At 38.9% G+C, this 19,952-nt stretch overlaps 2 protein-coding genes across 5 annotated transcripts in view; one reads left to right on the top strand and one right to left on the bottom strand.

Moving 5' to 3' along the window:
- Window positions 1–11,609, top strand: part of LOC137944767 (uncharacterized) — a 32,636-nt gene extending 21,027 nt beyond the window's left edge. For both annotated transcript variants that reach the window (XM_068790512.1, XM_068790511.1), the window contains exons 26-39: window positions 17–86; window positions 202–351; window positions 1,338–1,403; window positions 1,498–1,642; window positions 1,790–1,854; window positions 1,944–2,009; window positions 8,474–8,567; window positions 8,741–8,777; window positions 9,185–9,242; window positions 10,007–10,117; window positions 10,769–10,836; window positions 10,986–11,052; window positions 11,143–11,211; window positions 11,327–11,609. In XM_068790512.1, coding sequence (XP_068646613.1) covers window positions 17–86; window positions 202–351; window positions 1,338–1,403; window positions 1,498–1,642; window positions 1,790–1,854; window positions 1,944–2,009; window positions 8,474–8,567; window positions 8,741–8,777; window positions 9,185–9,242; window positions 10,007–10,117; window positions 10,769–10,836; window positions 10,986–11,052; window positions 11,143–11,211; window positions 11,327–11,416 — 1,156 coding nt within the window. In that variant the 3' untranslated portion in view covers window positions 11,417–11,609. The remainder of the gene's footprint in view (window positions 1–16; window positions 87–201; window positions 352–1,337; window positions 1,404–1,497; window positions 1,643–1,789; window positions 1,855–1,943; window positions 2,010–8,473; window positions 8,568–8,740; window positions 8,778–9,184; window positions 9,243–10,006; window positions 10,118–10,768; window positions 10,837–10,985; window positions 11,053–11,142; window positions 11,212–11,326) is intronic.
- A 1,131-nt stretch (window positions 11,610–12,740) lies between these two features.
- Window positions 12,741–19,389, bottom strand: LOC137944761 (protein NLP5-like). 3 transcript variants are annotated; one of them, XM_068790501.1, is made up of 6 exons: window positions 18,931–19,389; window positions 17,420–18,413; window positions 17,101–17,148; window positions 15,952–16,969; window positions 13,258–14,858; window positions 12,741–13,087 (listed from the first exon to the last, which is right to left on the bottom strand). In XM_068790501.1, exons 2-5 carry the CDS (start codon window positions 18,359–18,361, stop codon window positions 13,960–13,962), a joined length of 2,907 nt encoding a protein of 968 aa, XP_068646602.1. In that variant the 5' UTR covers window positions 18,362–18,413; window positions 18,931–19,389; the 3' UTR covers window positions 12,741–13,087; window positions 13,258–13,959. The 3 variants fall into 3 exon arrangements, with proteins under 3 accessions (XP_068646602.1, XP_068646603.1, XP_068646604.1); XM_068790502.1 differs by lacking the exon at window positions 18,931–19,389 and adding an exon at window positions 18,616–18,843; XM_068790503.1 differs by lacking the exon at window positions 12,741–13,087 and adding an exon at window positions 15,756–15,828 and having other exon boundaries at window positions 14,775–14,858.
- Between the last annotated feature and the right edge of the window lie 563 nt (window positions 19,390–19,952).

Genomic DNA, 19,952 nt, shown 5'->3' with positions numbered 1-19,952 from the left:
TTAATTATGTTTTCAGTGTGGAATCTAAACAGACAAATCAGTTATGCGCAATCAGCCAATGTGATGCCAATTCTCTTTTAAATGAGGTGAAACATTTGTTGGCTAGTCTGAGAGATAAATTAGGGATTGTGACATTGAAGTTTTGTTTGCATCTCTATTGCCTTTGTGGGTGTACACATTCAGTTATCTTGTTGTACGCAGATATCAAGAGCATCATTGGAGCCAGAATCAAGTCACATCGCTAAGCCAGCAGCATCGTGGCTTGATGACTTCCTTGTGTGGTTATCTCCAGAAGCATTTGGTTGCTGTCGTGTATTTACTAATGGAACATATTGTCCTCCTGATGATCAGGTTTCTTTAGTTAAACTTTTAAGTGAAACTTTAAATTGGCATTAATTGGTCGTTGTGAAGAAGTATGGTCAGTGTTTTCTGAGATTCTGTTGGTATTAAATTTTTACATGAGAAAGAAAAACAACTTTACTTTTTTTGGTTTCTAGACAATCAACTACTTCCGAATTATCCTGTTTCTGTTTCTTGTTGTTACTAAACAATCTAGTAACCTGAACTCGGAAATAAATTGGAATATTTAGTACTGCAAACATGTTTCTTTCAAAGAAGTCAAATTGTAGGGGTAACATAGTGGTTGATGAGTACTAGTGTAAGCTGGTATTTTGTTCCTGTGGGTTTATCTTGGCGTTTGGCTGGTGGGTGGATCCAACCTAATATGATTAGATTTAAAGACCTAACTTTCTTTATTTAATAAGTTTTGGAGCTTTTGGCTTACTGGTTAGGTACCTAATACGTGGTATTAAAGTAGAAATTATATTTCATGTTCAAATCCTAGGGGCGACGTATGAAAAGAGTGATCTGGTGCCCAAGTGAGTCTTTAAAAAAGTGGAACAAGATTACTTATTTCAGAGTGATAGCCATCATAGAGTGGGCAACCGTGTTCTAGAGTGTGCAACCCATGAAAAGGGCTACTTTGGTCCAAGAGCAGGAGCCTGATAGAAAGGTGAAAAAAGCTACCTAGTCCAAAGTGAAAATCATCATAGAATGAGCAGCTAGGGACATTCACACGTAATCATGGTGGATAGTTATGATCCAATGGGGCCTGACTTAGGTATGGGGGTCGGGTTAGGCCACTTGGTACGGGATATGTTTAAACTTCTAGCTTTATATGTCCCATAAGCTGAAGGGTTTTGGGCATATTGGTTAGGTTCCTAATAGCTGGTTGCAACCTGGGGTTGTATAATCTTTCATTACATCTTTATAAAAACATGTGATGTTTCTTATTTACCTGTAGCTGTTTAATCAACATGTCCCTTTTTGTTGTCCAGCCACCTTGCTGTCAATCTGATGATGGTGCTTGTGATATTGATGGGGTTTGTAAAGATTGTACTACGGTTAGTTGACTTCTTCCATGGATGAGAACTCTTTGCCTTTTCTATCTTTAAAAAATCAGGTTTCTGGAATGACTGTAACTTTCTTTGGTTTCAGTGCTTTCGTCACTCAGACTTGCAACAAGGTCGTCCATCTACTGCTCAATTCAGGGAGAAGCTGCCTTGGTTTCTAAACGCATTGCCTTCTGCTGATTGTGCTAAAGGTGGTCATGGAGCTTACACAAACAGTGTAGATCTGACTGGTAATCTGCCCTGAGGAATCCTCTTACTTTTTATGCAGATGATGGTGTCTTGATATGTATTTTGTGAAATAGGTCTAGACACGGGATCTGTATTCATAATTTTTTAGCTCCAGTTACATGTGATTTTGTCTGGTATCTGTTTAGCAGGTTATGAAAGTGGTGTTATTCAAGCATCAGAATTCCGAACATATCATACACCACTTAATAAACAAGTAAACTGTCCTCTGAATGAATATTTTCATTTAATGACCTTTTAGCTTGATTGATATGACTCACCTGGTTTGACTTTGTTCTTTTCCAGCGTGACTACGTGAATTCAATGCGTGCAGCTCGGGAATTCAGTGCAAGGGTTTCTGATGCTTTGCAGGTAAAATCAGCAAACCTGAGTTAAGGAGTCTTTTATTTCTATTGACATGTTGTAGATGTGGCTGAAATAAATTTAGTTTGGAAGTAGGTAATTCAATTGGCTTAGCTTGCTTGCCAACGAGATAAGATTTCATGTGAGAGAGAGAAAGTCGGCTCTTGGGAGTTCAATTTTCTCTGCAGCAAGTATAAATGTGACAATTCTTTGCAATAATTGTGTACATCAAATGACCTTTTATTCTTGGTGTTTTGATCCGGCAAGCTGACCCATGGCTTGGCTAGGTTGACCAGTGACTCAGCTAGGTCGATCCGGATTTGACATGGAGTAGGTGACGTAGTAGATAACTCTGATGTTGAAGAAATTGCTTTAATGTATGAGCATGAACCGAGTCATTGTAAATCATTGAAGGTTTATGAAAGGAGGAAGCATAAAAAGTAAGAGGAAGACTCAAAAGGACAATGGCTTACAATTTTTGGTCGAAAGCACCATGATTTGTACTTTCTACCAAAGGAAAGTCAGCAAGTTTTTATTTTTATTAGTTTCTGAGTTTGTTAATAAGTCCCAATTGGTAGAGTTTTATTTAGAAAGTGTTTGATTAGTAGTTTCTTTTATTAGTAATCAATTTAGGTAAGTCATTAAGTGTTCATTGTTGGTAGTTTCTATTTTAGTTATGTTGAAATTAAGAACAGGGGCATTTTGGTCATTTTACCTTGTCATTATGTATATTTCTTGATGTTATCTTATTCTACAAGTCAAACTATGTCTACGGACCAAATTTCATGTAAAGGGGACATGTAGTATAGAATATATATAGAATTAGGGTTTTCACTTAAAGTAGCAATGTTGTAAATTGACCTCACCTACTCAACCCTAAATCTGTAAACAGAAGTTGGAGGAAGTCCAACAATGAATTTTTCAATTTCCTTTTCTCAATTTCTCTTCTCCAACCTCTCTCATTTTTTTGTTTGAAATGATGCTGAATTTTATTAAGAGAGCTCAAATGAGCAGATTACAAGGGGGGAACCCTTCCCAAACAATGAGAGATTGTTGGGAGGTTCCGAATTTTGCCAATTTATCAACCAAAGAATTGGCTGATCTAGGAACGAGGTTCCAATTACAATGAATGGATGACACAATGTCAACAATACAATCAGTGATTGGCTCGTGGCGCTAGAGGGGGGGGAGCTATATTTTTTGAACACCAGTTGATGAGAGTCTTTGAGTCTCCTTCGATAAGCAGCTTGCCATGGAGACGCTCTTTGAAGATTTAGACGCCAAATAGAAGAGTGCTCACTTCAGTAGTATTTGAATTAACAATACCCACCGGCTCAACATAGGATACAATAGGGTCTCCACTGCTGTCTCTGTAAACACTACCAGCTTCAGCCAGCCTAGGACAGCCTAGAGCACTGCCATCAAAATTGAGTTTGATGCAGTCGCAAGGGGGAGGATCTCAGGTGGCCATAACCGGATTCTTGTGGAGGCCCGTCATATGTGCGATCAAACCCCAATTTTTATAAGGGAAACACCGGATAGAGAGGCAAACTCCTTCCTAGTATGTAACCAACTCGAGATAGCCCACTGCCTGATAAGCTGTATTATCCGGGGTGCTAGCCTTGGAGTTGAATCTCTGGTTATTTCGCTAGCCATAGGCACCATGGGACATGCGCAAGGCATACCAAGAGAATTAGCTTGCCCAACCGAGGAAGGTGGATCCCCATAACCATCTCATAGGTGCCAAAAAGGTCCTGATGTAGCCCCATTTGGAGTCCAATCTTCTGAAAGATCTTCATCCAGACTTGCTAAGAAAAATCACAATGTAAAAGAACATGCTAGACTGTCTCATCGCACACACCACAAAGGGGACAAGTATGATCGGGGGCTGTGTAGCCTCTTTTATGGAAGTTGTCAGAGGTGAGGATCTGTTCCCTGATGGTCGTCCACACAAAGAATTTGATTTTACTAGGCGCTGAGAGCTTCCATGTCAGGTTTGCCTTGTGCTCATGCATGCTGTAATCTTGCTTTCTAATATGAGAGTAGCTTTCTCCTTCTCATTCTCTCTCTGCAACCTTTCTTCTTCTTATTTTTTCCATGGTATCAAAGCAGTAGATCGCATTTGGGAAAGATCTTAGTGATTTTTTTCTCCTCTTTGAAGCAGAAATCTACATAAAGGTAGATCTTTTTCTAGGTTTTTTGATTTCGGGTTTGTAAAAATTCATTTTTTTCTCTGCCATAGCCCTAGGGTTACTAGTCCTACTGTTCTAAGAATATATTCTGATGTTCTAAACTGCCAAAAGAGGCTCTTTTATGCTGACCTGGAGGTGTGTGCCAAAATTTCAGAACTGTAACTGCTAACATCAGCCCTGGTGCAGGTTCCAATGCACTTTTTCTTCTAAATTTAATCCCCTTGTTGGATTATCTGGAGTGTTTGATTTGCGTACACCTTATAAGTGCCCTAATTGTGGTTTTTTTTTTTTGTGGTGGGGCCCACTTGAATTGGTTGATGTGGAATTTTTTGAAGGGTTTATTTGATCTTCTATATCTGAAATGGCTTACTCTGGTGAGGTTTACACTCCAGCAAGGGGGTCATATAATATTGATGGTAAAGATATTATCACTATCACCTCTAATAGGTTGAATAGTGATAATTACTTTACTTGGGCCAGATCTATTGGAATGTACTTGAAGGACAGGAAAAGTTAACATTTATTAGAGATGACCCTCCTGTTCCCCAGGATGATGATGGGGGGGGGGGCTGAAGACAATCAAGTGATGACTTGGCTTGTCAACAACATCAAATCTAATATGAGGAACCAAGTTATGAACTTTGAAACTGCCAAGGCTATGTGGCTGTCCTTGGAAGCTCTTTATTGACAAGAGAGCAATCTTTCCAAGGTTTATGAATTATATACAATTTTTTTTTGTTTGAAAAGAGGTAATAGAACTGTGACAGACTACTATAGTTCTTTTTGAGTATATGGTAGGAAATTAATGTCTTTCATCCTTTTACTACGGATGAAAGGGAACTTCGAAAACAGTAGACTCAACTCCTTGTGGCAAAATTTCTAGATGGATTGGGTGCTGAATTTGATAGCATAAAAGAACAAATTTTGGCCTCAGATGAAATACCTAACCTCTATATTACCTTTAATAGGGTACAGAGAGCTGAAAAAATTGTTGTGCCTAAAGCTGGAAAGATACTAAAGTAGGTGAAACTACTGCCTTTAATACATCGGCTACAACATCTAATTCTATTGACACGTCCAAGGTATGTACAAGGGCTGGTAGAGATAATGTTGGCAGAGGACGAGGTTGAGGAGATGGTAAATCTGAGCGACAGTGTGTTCATTGCGGACGCACCAATCATTACTTAGATAGATGTTGGGAAAATTTTGGAAAGTCTGCTTGGGCAAATGCTAGTACACATGAAGGTACACGACCAGGGTCTGAAACTACAATTCCACCTGGTGCCCCAGATGAATTACAAAAATTGATCCAACAACAACAACAAATCTCACAATAGCATAGGCGGGGAGGCTCATCCTTCTCAAGTCTTGCATTGTAGGAATTCCTAATTATACACTATCTTTTATGCCTTGCCCTACTTCCATATGTTAAGTCTATGGATAGGCTCAAAAGAATATTTCTATGGAGGGGATCGAGCGATGCTTTTAAGTATCATTTTTTTTATAAATTAAATATCATTTGGTCAGATGGGATGATGTATGTTTGCCGAAGACTATGGGTGGCCTGGGAATTCGGAAATCTAAGGATATGAATCAAGCGCTGCTTCTAAAATGGCTATGGAAGTTCAATATCCATTCTTCAAATCTTTGGAAGGAAATGGTTCTTGCTAAGCTTGGTGGGGACACTCATTGGTGGATGTCAGGTGGTAATCGGAGAGGTCTATCCTCAATATGGAGAGCATTATACCCTCTACTTCCAAAATTTTCTTTCGCGAGTAGATTCTATGTTGGCAATGGCAGGTCACTCAAGTTTTGGGAAGATTTGTGGATGGGGCAGGAGCCATTACAGGTTGCCTTCAAAAGTCTTTTTCTCCTCACATCTCGTCGAGACATATCAGTAGCCGAAACTTTTGAGGGGGGTGGTATGAGCCTTCATCCTAGAAGGGGTCTTTTGGATAGTGAGGCTCTGGAGGCCAGTCGTTTGATGGACTCAGTTACCTTGGTTAAAATTTGTCCTTTGGAAGGAGACGAGCTCATTTGGTGGCCAGACAAAAGTGGCACATTCACTGTATCATCTGCATATGGCTTCATAAATGGTTGGAATTCGTCTTGGAAGGAGCATGAGATCAATTTCGTATGGCGTCTATGTGTCCCTCCAAAGATAAAATTCTTCATGTGGAGCGCCTGTCAAGACAAGATTCTCTCGGTAGAAGTGCTTAGAAGAAGAGTTCAGCCCTCAATTGACTCCCTATGCCCATTTTGCAACTCTAAAGTTGAAATCACAAACCACATTCTGCTTCAATGCATATTCTCTTGGAAGGTGTGGACTTCCATTCTTAGTAAGTTTGGGTTACAATTCTACATGGCGGCTGATCTACTCTCGTTCAGTAAGGCACTCAGTGGTATCCTTCTGCCTGGCCTCGGAAAAATTATGCTCTCTGCTTGTGCTAGTTTCATCCCGTGGGGGCTTTGAAATGAGCGTAACCGAAGGCGATTTGATGCAAAAAGTGAATCTGCAGATTGGGTTGCGGACCGAGTGGTGGGTCATATATCTACTTGGCTTCTGACTAAGAAATTCTCCTCTTTTTTGGGCACCCCAATCCGTGAAAACTGGAGAAATTTGGCTATGATGCACTCTGGGACAAAGGTCCCGGTTTTGCAAGAATGGACTCCTCCTGAACCCGGTTACCTTAATAACTTTGATGGCTCGTCTCTTGGTAATCCTGGGATTTCTGGTTTTGAAGGAGTTATTTCAGATCATTCCGGCAATCATCTTTTCTCTTATGTTGGCCCTCTAGGCATATCCGACTCTACGTTTGCAGAGCTTCATGGCCTCCTCTCCGGTCTCCGCGTTTTCAGAGACAAATGCAGCGGTCCTCTTCATATCGAAGGAAACTCAAAAGTGGTTATTGGATGGTGTGAGTGTGCATCCCCTCCCCTGTGGCGGCATTGGGATACCTATCGAGAGATTTTAGAAATTACCTCAACTATATCTTGTATTTGGTCTCACATTCCGAGATCCGCAAATTCGGCAGCAGATGTGCTTGCCAAGCAGGGAGCTACCCTACAATCGCTGGTTGTAAGGGATTTGCTCCCTCAAATCTTGTAATTTCTCTTGTTTTATTAATACATCTTTATAAAAAAAAATAAAAAATCTCACAATAGCAGCAACAGATTTCCCAGTGTATGACACAACTATCTATTCTTTCTGCATTCTTAGCACATACAACTACTGCAAGTATGTCTGCACTCTCAGTGTCTTATTCTCCAACTTGGGTTCTTGATTCCTGTGCTACAAAACACATGTCAGGATGTCCTCACTATTTTCTGGTTTAAAAGAAGTCTATATGGAGCAACCTCCGGGGTATGTTGCTCAGTGGGAGACACATAAGGTTTTGGAGATATAGAGAATTAGGGTTTTCACTTAAAGTAGGGGCAATGTTGTACATTGACCTCACCTACTCAACCCCAAATCTATAAATTGAAGCTGGAGGAAGTCCAACCACGAATTTTTCAGTTTTCTTTTCTCAATTTCTCTTCTCCAAGTTCTCTCCTTCTCATTCTCTCGCTTCAACCTTTCTTCTTTTTACTTTTTACTAGTTAATTGCTGGAATTCTTTTCCAGAAAGTGGTTTTCAATTTAGTAAGTCTCAATTGAAATTAGTAAGTCTAGTCCTAGGAAAATTCTATGGAAGTGATGTAGCCTATTTTGGTAAGGACATGGTAGTTTTAGAGTCTATAAATAGAGAGATGTGTTGTAACTTTTGTAAGTTGTTCAAGAATAATACAAGTACTCTCTTTGGCTGGTGGAGCACCATTATTTTAATGATTTCTTAGCTTATTTTTTTTTCACCTGAATAATACAAGAATAATACAACCACTGTTAGTTACAAAACAACACCTGAATATTCAAGTTCTTTCCTTGAACTTGAAAACCTGGAATTTCTAGAGAAATAAAGGTTGGGTTACTCATATTCCAGCTTTCTTTATCAACTTTATTTCTGTAACCTGGGGGTGTTAGTCGGTCAGATCGGGGAAGCAGATTCGTCCTTTGTATTTCGGGTGAGTTTGGGCCAACTCTTGATCCATCTCGGGTTTTTAGGTGTCCAAGTTGGTTCCCAAGTCTGGTTGGAACTCAACTGCTTACATTAACGAGCATGTTTGGCAAGGTTTAAGACATTTAGTTTTGCTGCTTGTGGTTCCTTATTTGAAGATCCATGGATTGCATTTCTTCAAAATTTAAATCTCTGAGAGCTGATTTGATTATTTTTTCGTGTTGCAGATGGAAATATTCCCATATTCAGTGTTTTATATATTTTTTGAGCAGTACTTGAGCATTTGGAGGACTGCACTGATCAACCTTGGTGTAGCTCTCGGTTAGCCCTCATGTCTCTAGCTCATAAGGAAAATCTGTCCCTCTGAAGTACTTCTTAATATTTGAGTGGTTATTTGTCTTCTTTTTATTACTGATTTGGGTTGCAGTTTGGTGAACGTTTCTAGACCTACTCCCTCTAATTGACTAGTTACTAATATCATAATTTGTTTTTAGGTGCTGTATTTCTTGTTTGCCTGGTCATCACTTGCAGGTAAATGCCATTAGCCATTAACCCAGGATCATATAGTCATTTTATTTAGATATTTGTAGAAAGTGATTATTTTGATTCTTATATTTTACACAGCAATTCTATCTCGATTCATGTTGTGAACTAGATAATTTAACTTCATGTGTCAACATCTGATGGCTGGTTGATATCTAACAGATGTGGAGATAATGGATATTAATACTGGAAGTAAAAGAAAAGAAAGGAGAGAAAATTTAAGAAAATAGATATTGGAAAGAAAAAAATAAGGATAGAAATTATGTACCATCAGATGTTGACAATTTTCTTGTTCCAACTTTTACATGTTCCAGTGTGAGTGTGAGTTTGGAATTTCTTTTACGAGGGGTGTCCTTTCATTCTTGATGTATATTTTCTTGCATTCTTTAATGCAGTTTATGGGGTTCAGCAATAACTTTACTAGTGCTGGCAATGATTGTTGTCGATCTCCTTGTAAGTCATATTATACTCTTTTCCAAATGAAATATGAATTCATCTGGTCTTTGTTTTCTAGTTCAGTTTATTAAGTCAGATTCACAAAAGATCCCTGATATGATTTGCAGATAATAGTATCAACTGTAAATAAACACAATTTTGTAACGCATGACTGATAACTGAATGCAGTGGTCAATAGTTTTCATACAGGACTTTAAATTGCATACTGAATCTTCTTCAGCTGGGTGGAGTTTTGGGTGGGCTGATAAATTGTTAAAAGCAGTATCACTTGGCAAATGAGCAGAAGCTCAGGCCTTATTTGGCCAATCACTCTTTTAATGCCATAACGCAGGAGGTCAATCAGCTTCCCTGGACTGGCTAAAATGAGTTTGGCATTTAGAGAGCCATCATATGTAGTGTGTTTAAAGCTGTAGTCTTTACTGCTGAAGCCTTTTTTAGGTACACCGGTGGTGAATATTTCCCAGTACTCCATGGTGCCATGAAATGTTTTAAAAAAAAAATAAAGCAAAATACATTTACTAGTTGTAGGTTATAGAAGAGTTAGCAGTTCACCTCTCACTAATGATGAAAAAGTTCTGGTTTTTGTGGTTGAGATGGACATAAATTATTTCATGAACTTTGCATTTTCAACGTATTCGTAAGCCACAAAATGCACCAAAATTTGTTAGTTTATATTTCATTATTGTGTTTTTAACTTTCTTCCATTTGTCTGTATTCTCTTGAGTTAAGATTGTTCATGCTCACAATAATGACCTTTGCAGGGTGTTATGGCAATTCTGGACATCCAACTTAATGCAGTTTCTGTTGTAAACCTCATAATGTCTATTGGAATTGCTGTTGAATTCTGTGTGCATATAACACATGCTTTCTCAGTAAGTAGTTTTCTCCTTTCTGATTAGATCGTACTTGTCAGTTTCTTTCTTGAAATTTGTAGGTCTTTCCTGTGCTTTGTGTTGTCCTCTAACTGAAGTTGGGGTTTGTGGGTTGAGCCGGTTCCATCCGAAAATGATTAGTTATGAGGCCTATTGTGTAACATTATAACCCATTAACATTTCTTATCATTTTTTCTATGTGTGACTTTTGTCATTCAACAGAGTACCTTGAATGTCCTCTGTTTTAAACTACAGGCCACTGCCCTCCATTTCTTTCGGCAGATGACCTTGTTTGGGTGCAGGGTTTATGTTCTTGTTGTAACACCCGCTTGGAATGCAATATTTATAATCGAGGGATCATAATTCTGCATGGGATCTTTTATTTTCCTTTTGAAAATTGGATCCCAAGTATCAATTAATGCTTTGAAAGGTTGAACTGTCACTAGGGTCTTTTTCTTTATCATAATGTAAAATTTTTATGCATAAAAAAAAAAGCAAGTAAAAAGTAAGAAGAAAACATTTGCCTAATTGTAGACATAATTCTTGCTATAACCATATTGAGCTGTCTTGTCATTAATTTCATTGTTTCTTCTTTTATACTGATTTCTCTCTCCACTTTCTGTTTGAATTATTCGCTGGTTCTCTTTACAGGTGAGCATTGGAGATAGGGGACAAAGGGCAAGGGAGGCACTCACTACCATGGGTGCTTCTGTCTTCAGGCAAGTCCTACGGTGACTTTTTCTTTTATTACTAGATTTATTCCGCAACCAGAAGATGCTTGACTATTTTCTGAAAAGGCATCTTATTGTTACCCTTATAGCTCTCAAAATTTCTACTAACATTCATGTTCGTGCAAATGTATCTGTAGTGGGATAACATTGACAAAGCTCGTGGGAGTGATCGTCTTGCACTTTGCAAAATCAGAGATTTTTGTGGTGGGGCACACTTACGATTTCTCGTATTCATAACTATCTATTATTCAATTTCAATCGGTCTTACAAGATCACCTTCCTTATGATTTGCAGGTTTATTATTTTCAAATGTATCTTGCCTTGGTACTAATTGGCTTTTTGCACGGGCTTGTTTTCTTGCCAGTAAGAGAAACTGTACTTCCTTTGCAAATTTATTAAGCTCTAGTTCCGTCAGTTTGTTTAATGATTTTGAAAATAGAGAGAGAAATCTCATCAAAAGTACAATAATTACTTGCAGGTATTATTAAGCTTATGCGGTCCTCCTTCGAGGTTCGAGCTCATTGACAGGAAGCAAGACATGCCCAGCACTTCCTCACATGTTAGCTGAAATTTCTATTATGGTAAGCTTCTTTGCTGACATTCAAAAGGAGAAAAAGATAGATAATAGCTCTTTGTTGAAGAAATTATTATAATAACATTGTAAATAGTTGTATATTGCTAATTTCTTTTTATCTAAAGGTTCTTTTCTACATTCATTATCGAGCAATATTTATTAATAAATATTGGCATTACTTACATTATTTTGTGTAGAAAAAAAAAACTCAAAACTCAGTAAGGAACTCGCCCAGCTCACCCGGGAATGCACATTAATGTGTGATACTTCAATTCTTCAAATTAATTTTTTTTTTTTTAAAAAAACTTCTTAGTGAGTTCTAACAAAGGAACAATATTTATTAAATCAGTTGATGCTAATAGAAAAGTCTAAGCATTGCTGGATAAGTGGTGTTGATGAAATCACTGGAGAAACATTGTGTGCATTATCATGGACAATACATCAAATTATAAACAGGCTAGTAAAATGTTGCAAGAGAATGAGACTCTTTGGTACTAAAAAGCAGAAATTAGAGTGATAGATAAATACCATCTAAATGTGTTATAATTGCTTTCTTAGAAATATCTAAACTATAACATATATTTTTTACAACTGATGAGTGGATGCATTTTAGGACTGACAATTCAAAGAGAATGGAGAGAGAAATGCACAGGTGTTAGGATATGGTAGGAATAATAATAATAATAATAATAATAATAATAATAATGACAGTTTGGATCTGATAAACTTTTGGATAACATTTTTACAGAAGATGACCCTTTGGCTGTTTGGACTGTTGAGGTTCAAAAACCGATTTTGGTGATGATGATGATAGATCTGGTCGATGGCTTCAATATAATTTGACATTAGATGATGAAGATAATGAAGAAGGGAAGAGTAATAATAATGGTGGGTCTGGGTCAAACAATTCCAATTCAGAAGGAAAGTCTATGGAGGCTCTAGTACTAAAGGCAATAGAAATGTGGTTGATACAAAAACCATCGATCTTCCCAAATGATTTTAGTACGACGGGGATAGTCCTTGCCAAATCATAGGGAGGGGCTTTCTCTAAAGAATCAGAAAAAAAAAAAAATAGGAGACCAGCAAAGAGAGCAGGAGGAGAACAACCTCCTTCCTCTATCTCAAGCAAAGAGAGGAGGAAGCAGGACGCCACCCCTCATTTTTCTTGGACGCAGGGGACAACACCACCTCCGTCTAAGTGAAACAGGGGACTGAGCCTCCTAGCTCCTTCCCTCCTTTTGCACGACGGGTAAAGAGGAGAGAATCGCCTCCTCTCTCTAGTGAGCAACATCTTCAACTGTTCGAGCAGCTCGGCCAAGAATATCAAAAACTAAGCAAGGGTAGTCATACCCAAATTAAAATACTTAACATATTGGCACCTTTCAACCAATAAAGGGTTCATAGAGTTCATGTTTCAGCTGCCCTTCCACAGTTTTGTACAAAAATCATCTGTATGTTGAACCGTTCATTGTATGCAGCTGCCCTTCCACCATAGTGAAGCAAGACGATGAAAGGTCCGGTTCTTGTTGATCAATTGTACTCTTAATTGCTAAAGACATAATCAAGCACAAAGACCCATGAAAAAACAGACAATCCAATGCAAGCTATGCTCCCCACACTTTGTTGTGTTTTTCTTCCTCTGGTTCAACCCAATGGTATCTTGCCCTGAGGATGCCAAAAGAAAATTGACACCCAGTCAATTTAATAATGCAATATCATGTCGCTGAAGGTGTTTATTGCAAAGACACACCGAAGAATAATACTATTTGCAGGATCACCATGAGAATTAACCAAGATGTAAAAAGCAGCAATGGATTATATAATACCAATATTACCTTGTGGTACGAGAGTTAAAGCTGCCAAAGATTCATCAGGAAGCGGTTTCAGCATTCTAAAAACTTTAGTGAAGGCCTACTCCCCAACACCATTTCTGGACCCAATCATGTCTTGTAGTTCCTGCTAAAATCGCACATTTCTATGCCCACACATCCCAACTGCCATATGACATGTGTCCAAGAAAGTTTGCCACCTTGGAGGTTTTGAGAGCAAATAATCAACAAATCCCCCTCTGCCCATATATTATTCCTCTTTACTATTTTTGTTCCCAGTGTATGATACTGCAAACTTCACTATGATTCTCTGCATGTAGCTTTACTGATGCCCTATATTTACATATGACTTCCCTGTGAATTCTGTTCATATCCACACGCTTTTTGGAGAATTCTTCCTCTAAAATTGACACCAGAATTTTCAAACCTTGTTATTTCATGAGACGAGAGGTTTCACAACTATCATGAAAGCCCACCTCAACTTCCCACCCATTTATTATTCCTCTTAACTGTTTTTGTTCGAAATGTATGATACTACAAACTTCACAATGATTCTCTGTATGTAACTTTACCGATGCCCTATATTTACATATGACTTCCCTGTGAATTCTGTTCATATCTACACACATTTTGGAGAACTCTTCCTCTAAAATTGACACCAGAATTTTCAAACCTTGTTATTTCATGAAACAAGATGTTTCACAACTATCATGAAAGCCCACCACAACTTCCCATGGAATTCCTTACACCCAAATTTTTTTGGACTGACAATTTGATTGCATGAGGCCTAGATGATTTGTAAATATCCTTACACTCATCTAGATCAGCATCACATGTCAGAAGGACCCACTCGGAATCATCGTCCAAGTACTTTACGTCCATGATACTCATATCCTCTATATCAAATCTCTTACCAACTTCTTGTAGTAGATCTTGGAAACTCCATGAAGGTTGCAAGCTGAACCTTACCTTCTCTTCTCCATATGACACTTTCACTCTCAGATATCCACCTCGTGGCAAATGAGTATGATTACTCTTTGGAAGAGGAGATAAATTCCCCACATAAGGGTGATCAGGGAGGGACTTATGGCTAAAAGACCTAACCGGTGGTTTTGGCTCCTCTTTAATCAAAGCATGCAGCTCGGCTTCACTGTAAGCTCTCTTTAGCATGGTGCTCTTGTTTACCTCCATCAATATATCTTCATTTGTAGGTGGGGCTCCATCAGGGTTTTTCTGGGCTCCAGTAGAGCAACAGAGGCTAGAGCTTGAGCTCTGGCTGCAAGAAGATGATAGGGATTTTGATGCACTGGGATGGTTGTTGGACATACCTTGGGCTTGAGGTATGTTTAAGGATGCCAATGGTCCCGTTGGGTTTAATTTTGAAAACGTCGTGTTTCCTGATAAATTTGGGGACATAATATCTGAGCCACAGGCTTTTGGGAAATTTGCATACAAAGAACTCAATTGAAAAGCTCCCTCTGCACCATGCACTGAATCAATTACCACTTGCAGTTTTCTTAAGGAGTGCCCTACTTTCTTGATTTTCCTTGAAGGCCAACGTGTAATTCCATGTTGCCGGCATATGCGCTTCAAAGTAGTCGGACACACTACAACAAAGAAACTTGTTTAAGTCACTGGCTGCTCAGTTAAATTACACAAACAGTTAAAAGAATACCATTAGTATCCAAGTATACTAGTGATAGTAAATGACAATATGAGATTAGATATTCATTAACAATCAGGTTTAACAATCTCTCTCCCCAATGTACGGAGAAGTTCCGATTGAAGGATTATTTAGTTGTGACAGGCTATATGGCTGCGACAGGGTGCCACTCAAATTGGTTCTTTACTAATAAGCAGTTCAAAAGGGTCATGGTTTGAACAAAGAAAGAATATTTGATCAAACCATTTTCTAGAAACAGTCATAAACATGTTTAAACAATCAGTTAAACAGGTAGAGTTAATGTGATTGGACGTGTACCATGAGTTCCAGAGAAGTTATTTCTATGTTATAAAAACACATAGAAGAAGCAAATCAAAATTCAGTAATGGACAAACAAAATCTTACTGTTTTAGAACATTTTTAGTTTATTTTTGAAATCTGTTTGTAAACAAATCAACATAATAATGGTATCAGCTGCCAAGAGCTGCATACAAAGAGATTTCTGTTATAAAGCGCTCCATTCATATTTATACCCTTGCAGACTGTTAAATTCTCTTTACTGGCAACCTAGACTTGATGTTTTGCACTCATTAAAATGTGGGAAGATCCACTTAAAGAAAAAAAAAAGTACAAAAACATGTCGAGAAAACGTGACCTGTTTGAAGGGTTCTACCATAGACAGAGGGATCTTCCAGTTATCATATCAATCAGAAAGTTTTGGGGTTAAAGAGTAGTTACACTGAAAAGTACAAAATAAAATTGACAGAGGGTTGGAGACTTTGTGAGGTACTGAGACAGTGGAACCCATGGGAAAAATTTTGGAGGGTCTAACAAAAATCACCTGGATCACCACAGAGGTAAAATTTGACTAGGGATCCAGTGCTGGATTGCTCAAGTGGAGGAAGATCTGCAGGCTAGTATAGAGAATCCTGGTTGGATTGCTTAAGTGGAGAAAGATCTGAAAGGAATGCTGGGAAAATCCCGGTTGACAAGTTAATGGGTAATGAATCTTGATTAGGTAGAAAGGAAAAACATACCGCCAATGCTCTTTGCTGCATCTTTTAAACTTCCTGCAAAATACTGCCGAAGAACTTGCAAGCTAATATTTTTCTCTGTTTTTGTTCGTTTCTTTTCTATGCCCATTCCACCACTTGAAACTGCATTCTCACCAAGCGAAGCATTCAGACACTCAAAATTCTCTTTGACAGAGTTTCGGTGTTGCTCTTTGAACTCTGATAATGTTTCTTCATGCTGATACCGTTGTGTAGTAACACTAAATCCAACAGGCTCCGGCTGTTGAAATTTTGATGAAAAGGAAGCAGGTGTCACAATGCATTTCCCCTTTTGCGCACTTTGCTGGACACCTGTCATGTACTGTGTTTCCTCTAATGAAGTTTCCATAAGGTTTGGAGTTGTGTCCCCAGTAGGTCTTCCAACTTGACTGCAGATTGGTTTGGCTGAATTGCCACCAGCAGGAATCATTTCATTAACAGGCAAAACAGATTCACTTTGAAGTTCTTCATCTGTGACCACCCGCAAACTCCGGCAAACATGTTGTATAATAACAGATAATGAATTCAGCATCTGCTTTTGTTCTTCACTATCTTTACACTCTACAGGCAAGAAAAATTCCAGGACATAATCTGAAACTCCAGTATACATACTTCTAAGACGAATTGCTACTGCAGCTCTTAAACCAAACATCATAGCATAATGAGAAAGAGGATACTCGGACTTGGTAAAGGCTGTTATATCAGTAGAGAAGCAAGGTTGATTCGTGGTAAAAGCTTTTCCTGCCACCCCTTGGCCTCTAAACAAGTGGTGCTCAGAGCAAGCTTCATGGAAACCTTTCACGCGAGGATCAGTCACATGACAAGCCGCATCGACGGTCGAGACACAATTTAAGAAGTTTTCTTCAGAATGCCGACTGCCACTTTTGCCTTGTTGGATGCATGGTACCCAGGTTTGAGCCAATGGTAATCTCTGTGTCTCACATACAGCTCTCAAGACTTCTCGGATCTCTAGTATTGCAAAGTGATAAGAATTGTTGCCTTCCTGATAAAAGACCACCTTTAGATGATGATGAAGAACTTGAAATTGTATTTCCACGGAGTCAAATCTATAATATACAAGAGACTGAAACAGATTAGGTTCTGCAAATAAGATGGAAGACTGTGATACTATACCTTCATATGAGGAATGCTCGAAACTTCAGAACTTCTAAGATCAACAGCCTGCAAACAACAGTTTTCTTTAATGGAATATGAAAAGATAAACAGAAGTTTCAAATTTGTTTGCATAATTTGCCTACATGTTATAGGCTTCATCTGGATCTTGTTTCTTCTTGTTAAAATTGTTTGTTTAATATATCCATAATAGTAAAAGAAATTGTATTGCCTACAAAAATATACAAGGAACAAATGAAAAAGGAAGACCAAGAATATCCAAGCTTTGAATAGAAAACTGAATCAAAATTCAGAAAGTTCCAGAAGGACCAAAAAATACCTTAAGAGCACTGCAGATACTTTTGAGTTCAGGCTGATAGTTAACCTTTTGAGTAGTCAACACAACCTCCAGAACACCCAAACAAGACTGACTTCCATGCTCAAAGACAGGAAGAGCAAGAGTTCCTTGGACTCCATTCTGCTGAGCATGAGTAACTCGTGGATACTCCTCTCTACTAAAATATCTTACATCTGGAGTCCACTCTGGCAACCTCCCAAGATAAACCCTACCTGGCATTCCAGTGGCTTCATTTGCATTCTCCTCAACGTCAAACTGATAACTGGTCGAGATAGTCCTATAATTTGCAAGTTGTTGAGAATTTGGAACATGCCAGAAAGGTTGGCCATAAGTAGTAAGAACACTTCTGCCTCCATGCTTTATTGGGACCCATACTTGAACAAGGATATCCCCACCATTTGTAGTGTCTTTTATGTAACTAAGTGCCTGGATTAGCCTTTCTTTCACAGATATTAGGCTCGGATGTGCCTGTGGTTCAATCCACCACCTGCTGCTGAAGTCAGAGATTGGAGCAATCATCCCAGATTTGTCACCATCATCTTCAACTGGACACAGCGCTGATTGGGCAGAACAGTCTGCAATACCACTCATACTTCTGTGAAGAGCCCGACTTCCAGTCAGGTTGTTGGATTGTGTTTTGTCAGATGGTTGTTCTTCATTGAGAAATGAATTTTCCTTTCCATCTTTAGCACCATTTGGGGGCGGGTTTACATTCAAATCAGTGTTGTTAATGTCGGAAGAAGGGCAAAAAGAAGAAGAATTAAAAAGGGTAGATGTAGAGGCATTGGCTAGGAAGAAATCAGAACCATCTGTAGTTTCTAACCAGCATCCTCCAAACAAGAAATCATCTGAGAAATCGAACTCAGGGGCAGAATCAGAGAGAGCCCGCAAGATTGCTCCATGTGGGAATATGGCATCTTCCATGACCAGTTCTCCTCAGAATCCCATTCGACAGAGAGTAAGAAGCACCTTGTCCCTGGTTTTCAAGAAACAAATCTGTTTAAGCTTCACAAGAGCGAAACGTTTCAAAATCTGCAAAGAAGAGGAAACCAGAGAACAAAATGAAAAAAAAAACTCTCTTTCTTTGGATTTTTTATAAAGATCACTTGGAAAAGATGGGCTCTCTAGCTTTCTCCTTCACAACACAAATCAGCTAACGTTGAAGAAAGAAGACCCACATAAAGAGAAATCCCGCGGGTTAAAACAAGATAACCCTTTGGACAGGTCCCGAAAACATCACAGTTGCGGAAAGATCGAGATCGAAACCAGTCCACTTTATGCAGATTCGTCCAGTATGGACATGTATGGCTTTGTAACTTTTCTTCGGATTCCTATCTTAAGGATAGTCGTGAAACCCAGGAAAAAACTTCCAATAACATCGGAAACAAGTAGGAAACAGCACGGACAACCCATCTCGCCCCACCCCAAATCCAATTTAATAAGGAAAACCGCCAAGAAAACACAGACACGATCCTGAAAAGAGAACAACTCACTTTATATGGAGAATATTCCAAGTACTCAGAGATGTGTTGATGTCCTCTTATCCTCGAATACCCACTGCTTCCCCAGATGCAAAAACATCAAGAACACAATCTCCACCCTTCAAAAGTTACGTCCCCAGGAAAACCCATCTCCACCAAAATCTCATTGAGTGTTACTCTCCAACCTTGTTTTCACTCTTAGAAGTCGCTCCTAGCTCCCTTCCCTCTCCCTTTCGTGTAAAGGAGAATCTATTCCAAAGGGACCCACAAGGCTTTCGGATTTCCAGCCTTTCGCGACCACTTGCTGCGCAAATTGCCAAGTCAACTACGGTGAAAGGATTTTTGTTCACCGTGATTCGCAAGAGAGCGTCACTGTGAGAGAACACGGGAGGCTCTTCACTTCCTCTGCTGGGTGCAAGATTTCGGAGAGGAGAAGACGTTCGATGTCACAGTCGGGATCAGAAGAGAAAATATTTCGAGTTTCTGGAGTGCAAGATGCGGGTCATTTCTGAGATAGGTAAATACGGACTGGTGGGATGAACGTTGGATAAAAATTGAAAAGATTCTGCCCAAATGCAGTAAAGACTCGAAAAAGGATGGTTCCTCTCAGATTCATTGCGGCCGGTTTGGGAATATTGTCTGGCGCGACTTTGGTAATTCGTTACCAGAAAACAATTCCTGTTTTTATACGTCGTATGGCCATGCCATTGTGACAAATTCTCAACATGAGAAGCATAGGAGACCCTCACTTAGCAACTTCAGGGGGGATAGTCAACAATGAACTTGAAATGAAGTTCACGTGCATTATTCCGTTCATTCGATTAGGGCATTAGTGGTGAATGAGCACTAACATCATTTGAATCACATAGGTAATTTTCTCAGGCAAAAATCATGGAATCATGTTTTAATCCAATTTTCTTAATCATTCACTTGAAGCGTCACATGGGACGTGTCATTCTTTCTTTCGACGAAATGTTTTTCTTCATTTGCGCTATGTTCTCTCTCTCTCTCAATCTTCCTCTCTCGATGATTTT

The sequence above is a fragment of the Aristolochia californica genome, unplaced genomic scaffold (assembly GCF_029961685.1).
Source record: "Aristolochia californica isolate CCGP_79_NKW_82.1479 unplaced genomic scaffold, dmAriCali1.0.hap1 SCAF_11, whole genome shotgun sequence".
Taxonomy (NCBI): domain Eukaryota; kingdom Viridiplantae; phylum Streptophyta; class Magnoliopsida; order Piperales; family Aristolochiaceae; genus Aristolochia; species Aristolochia californica.
Note: the sequence above shows the minus strand (reverse complement) of the source record. Positions and strands in the feature narration are given on the sequence as shown.

Excerpts from the sequence above, each read along its gene's own strand:
- LOC137944761 (XM_068790501.1), bottom strand. The coding sequence starts at position 18,361 with ATGGAAGATGCCATATTCCCACATGGAGCAATCTTGCGGGCTCTCTCT. Across the intron at positions 16,970-17,100 it reads CGAGCATTCCTCATATGAAG|GAAGGCAACAATTCTTATCA; the intron begins GTATAGTATCAC and ends GTCTTTTATCAG. Across the intron at positions 14,859-15,951 it reads TGCAGCAAAGAGCATTGGCG|TGTGTCCGACTACTTTGAAG; the intron begins GTATGTTTTTCC and ends TCTTTGTTGTAG.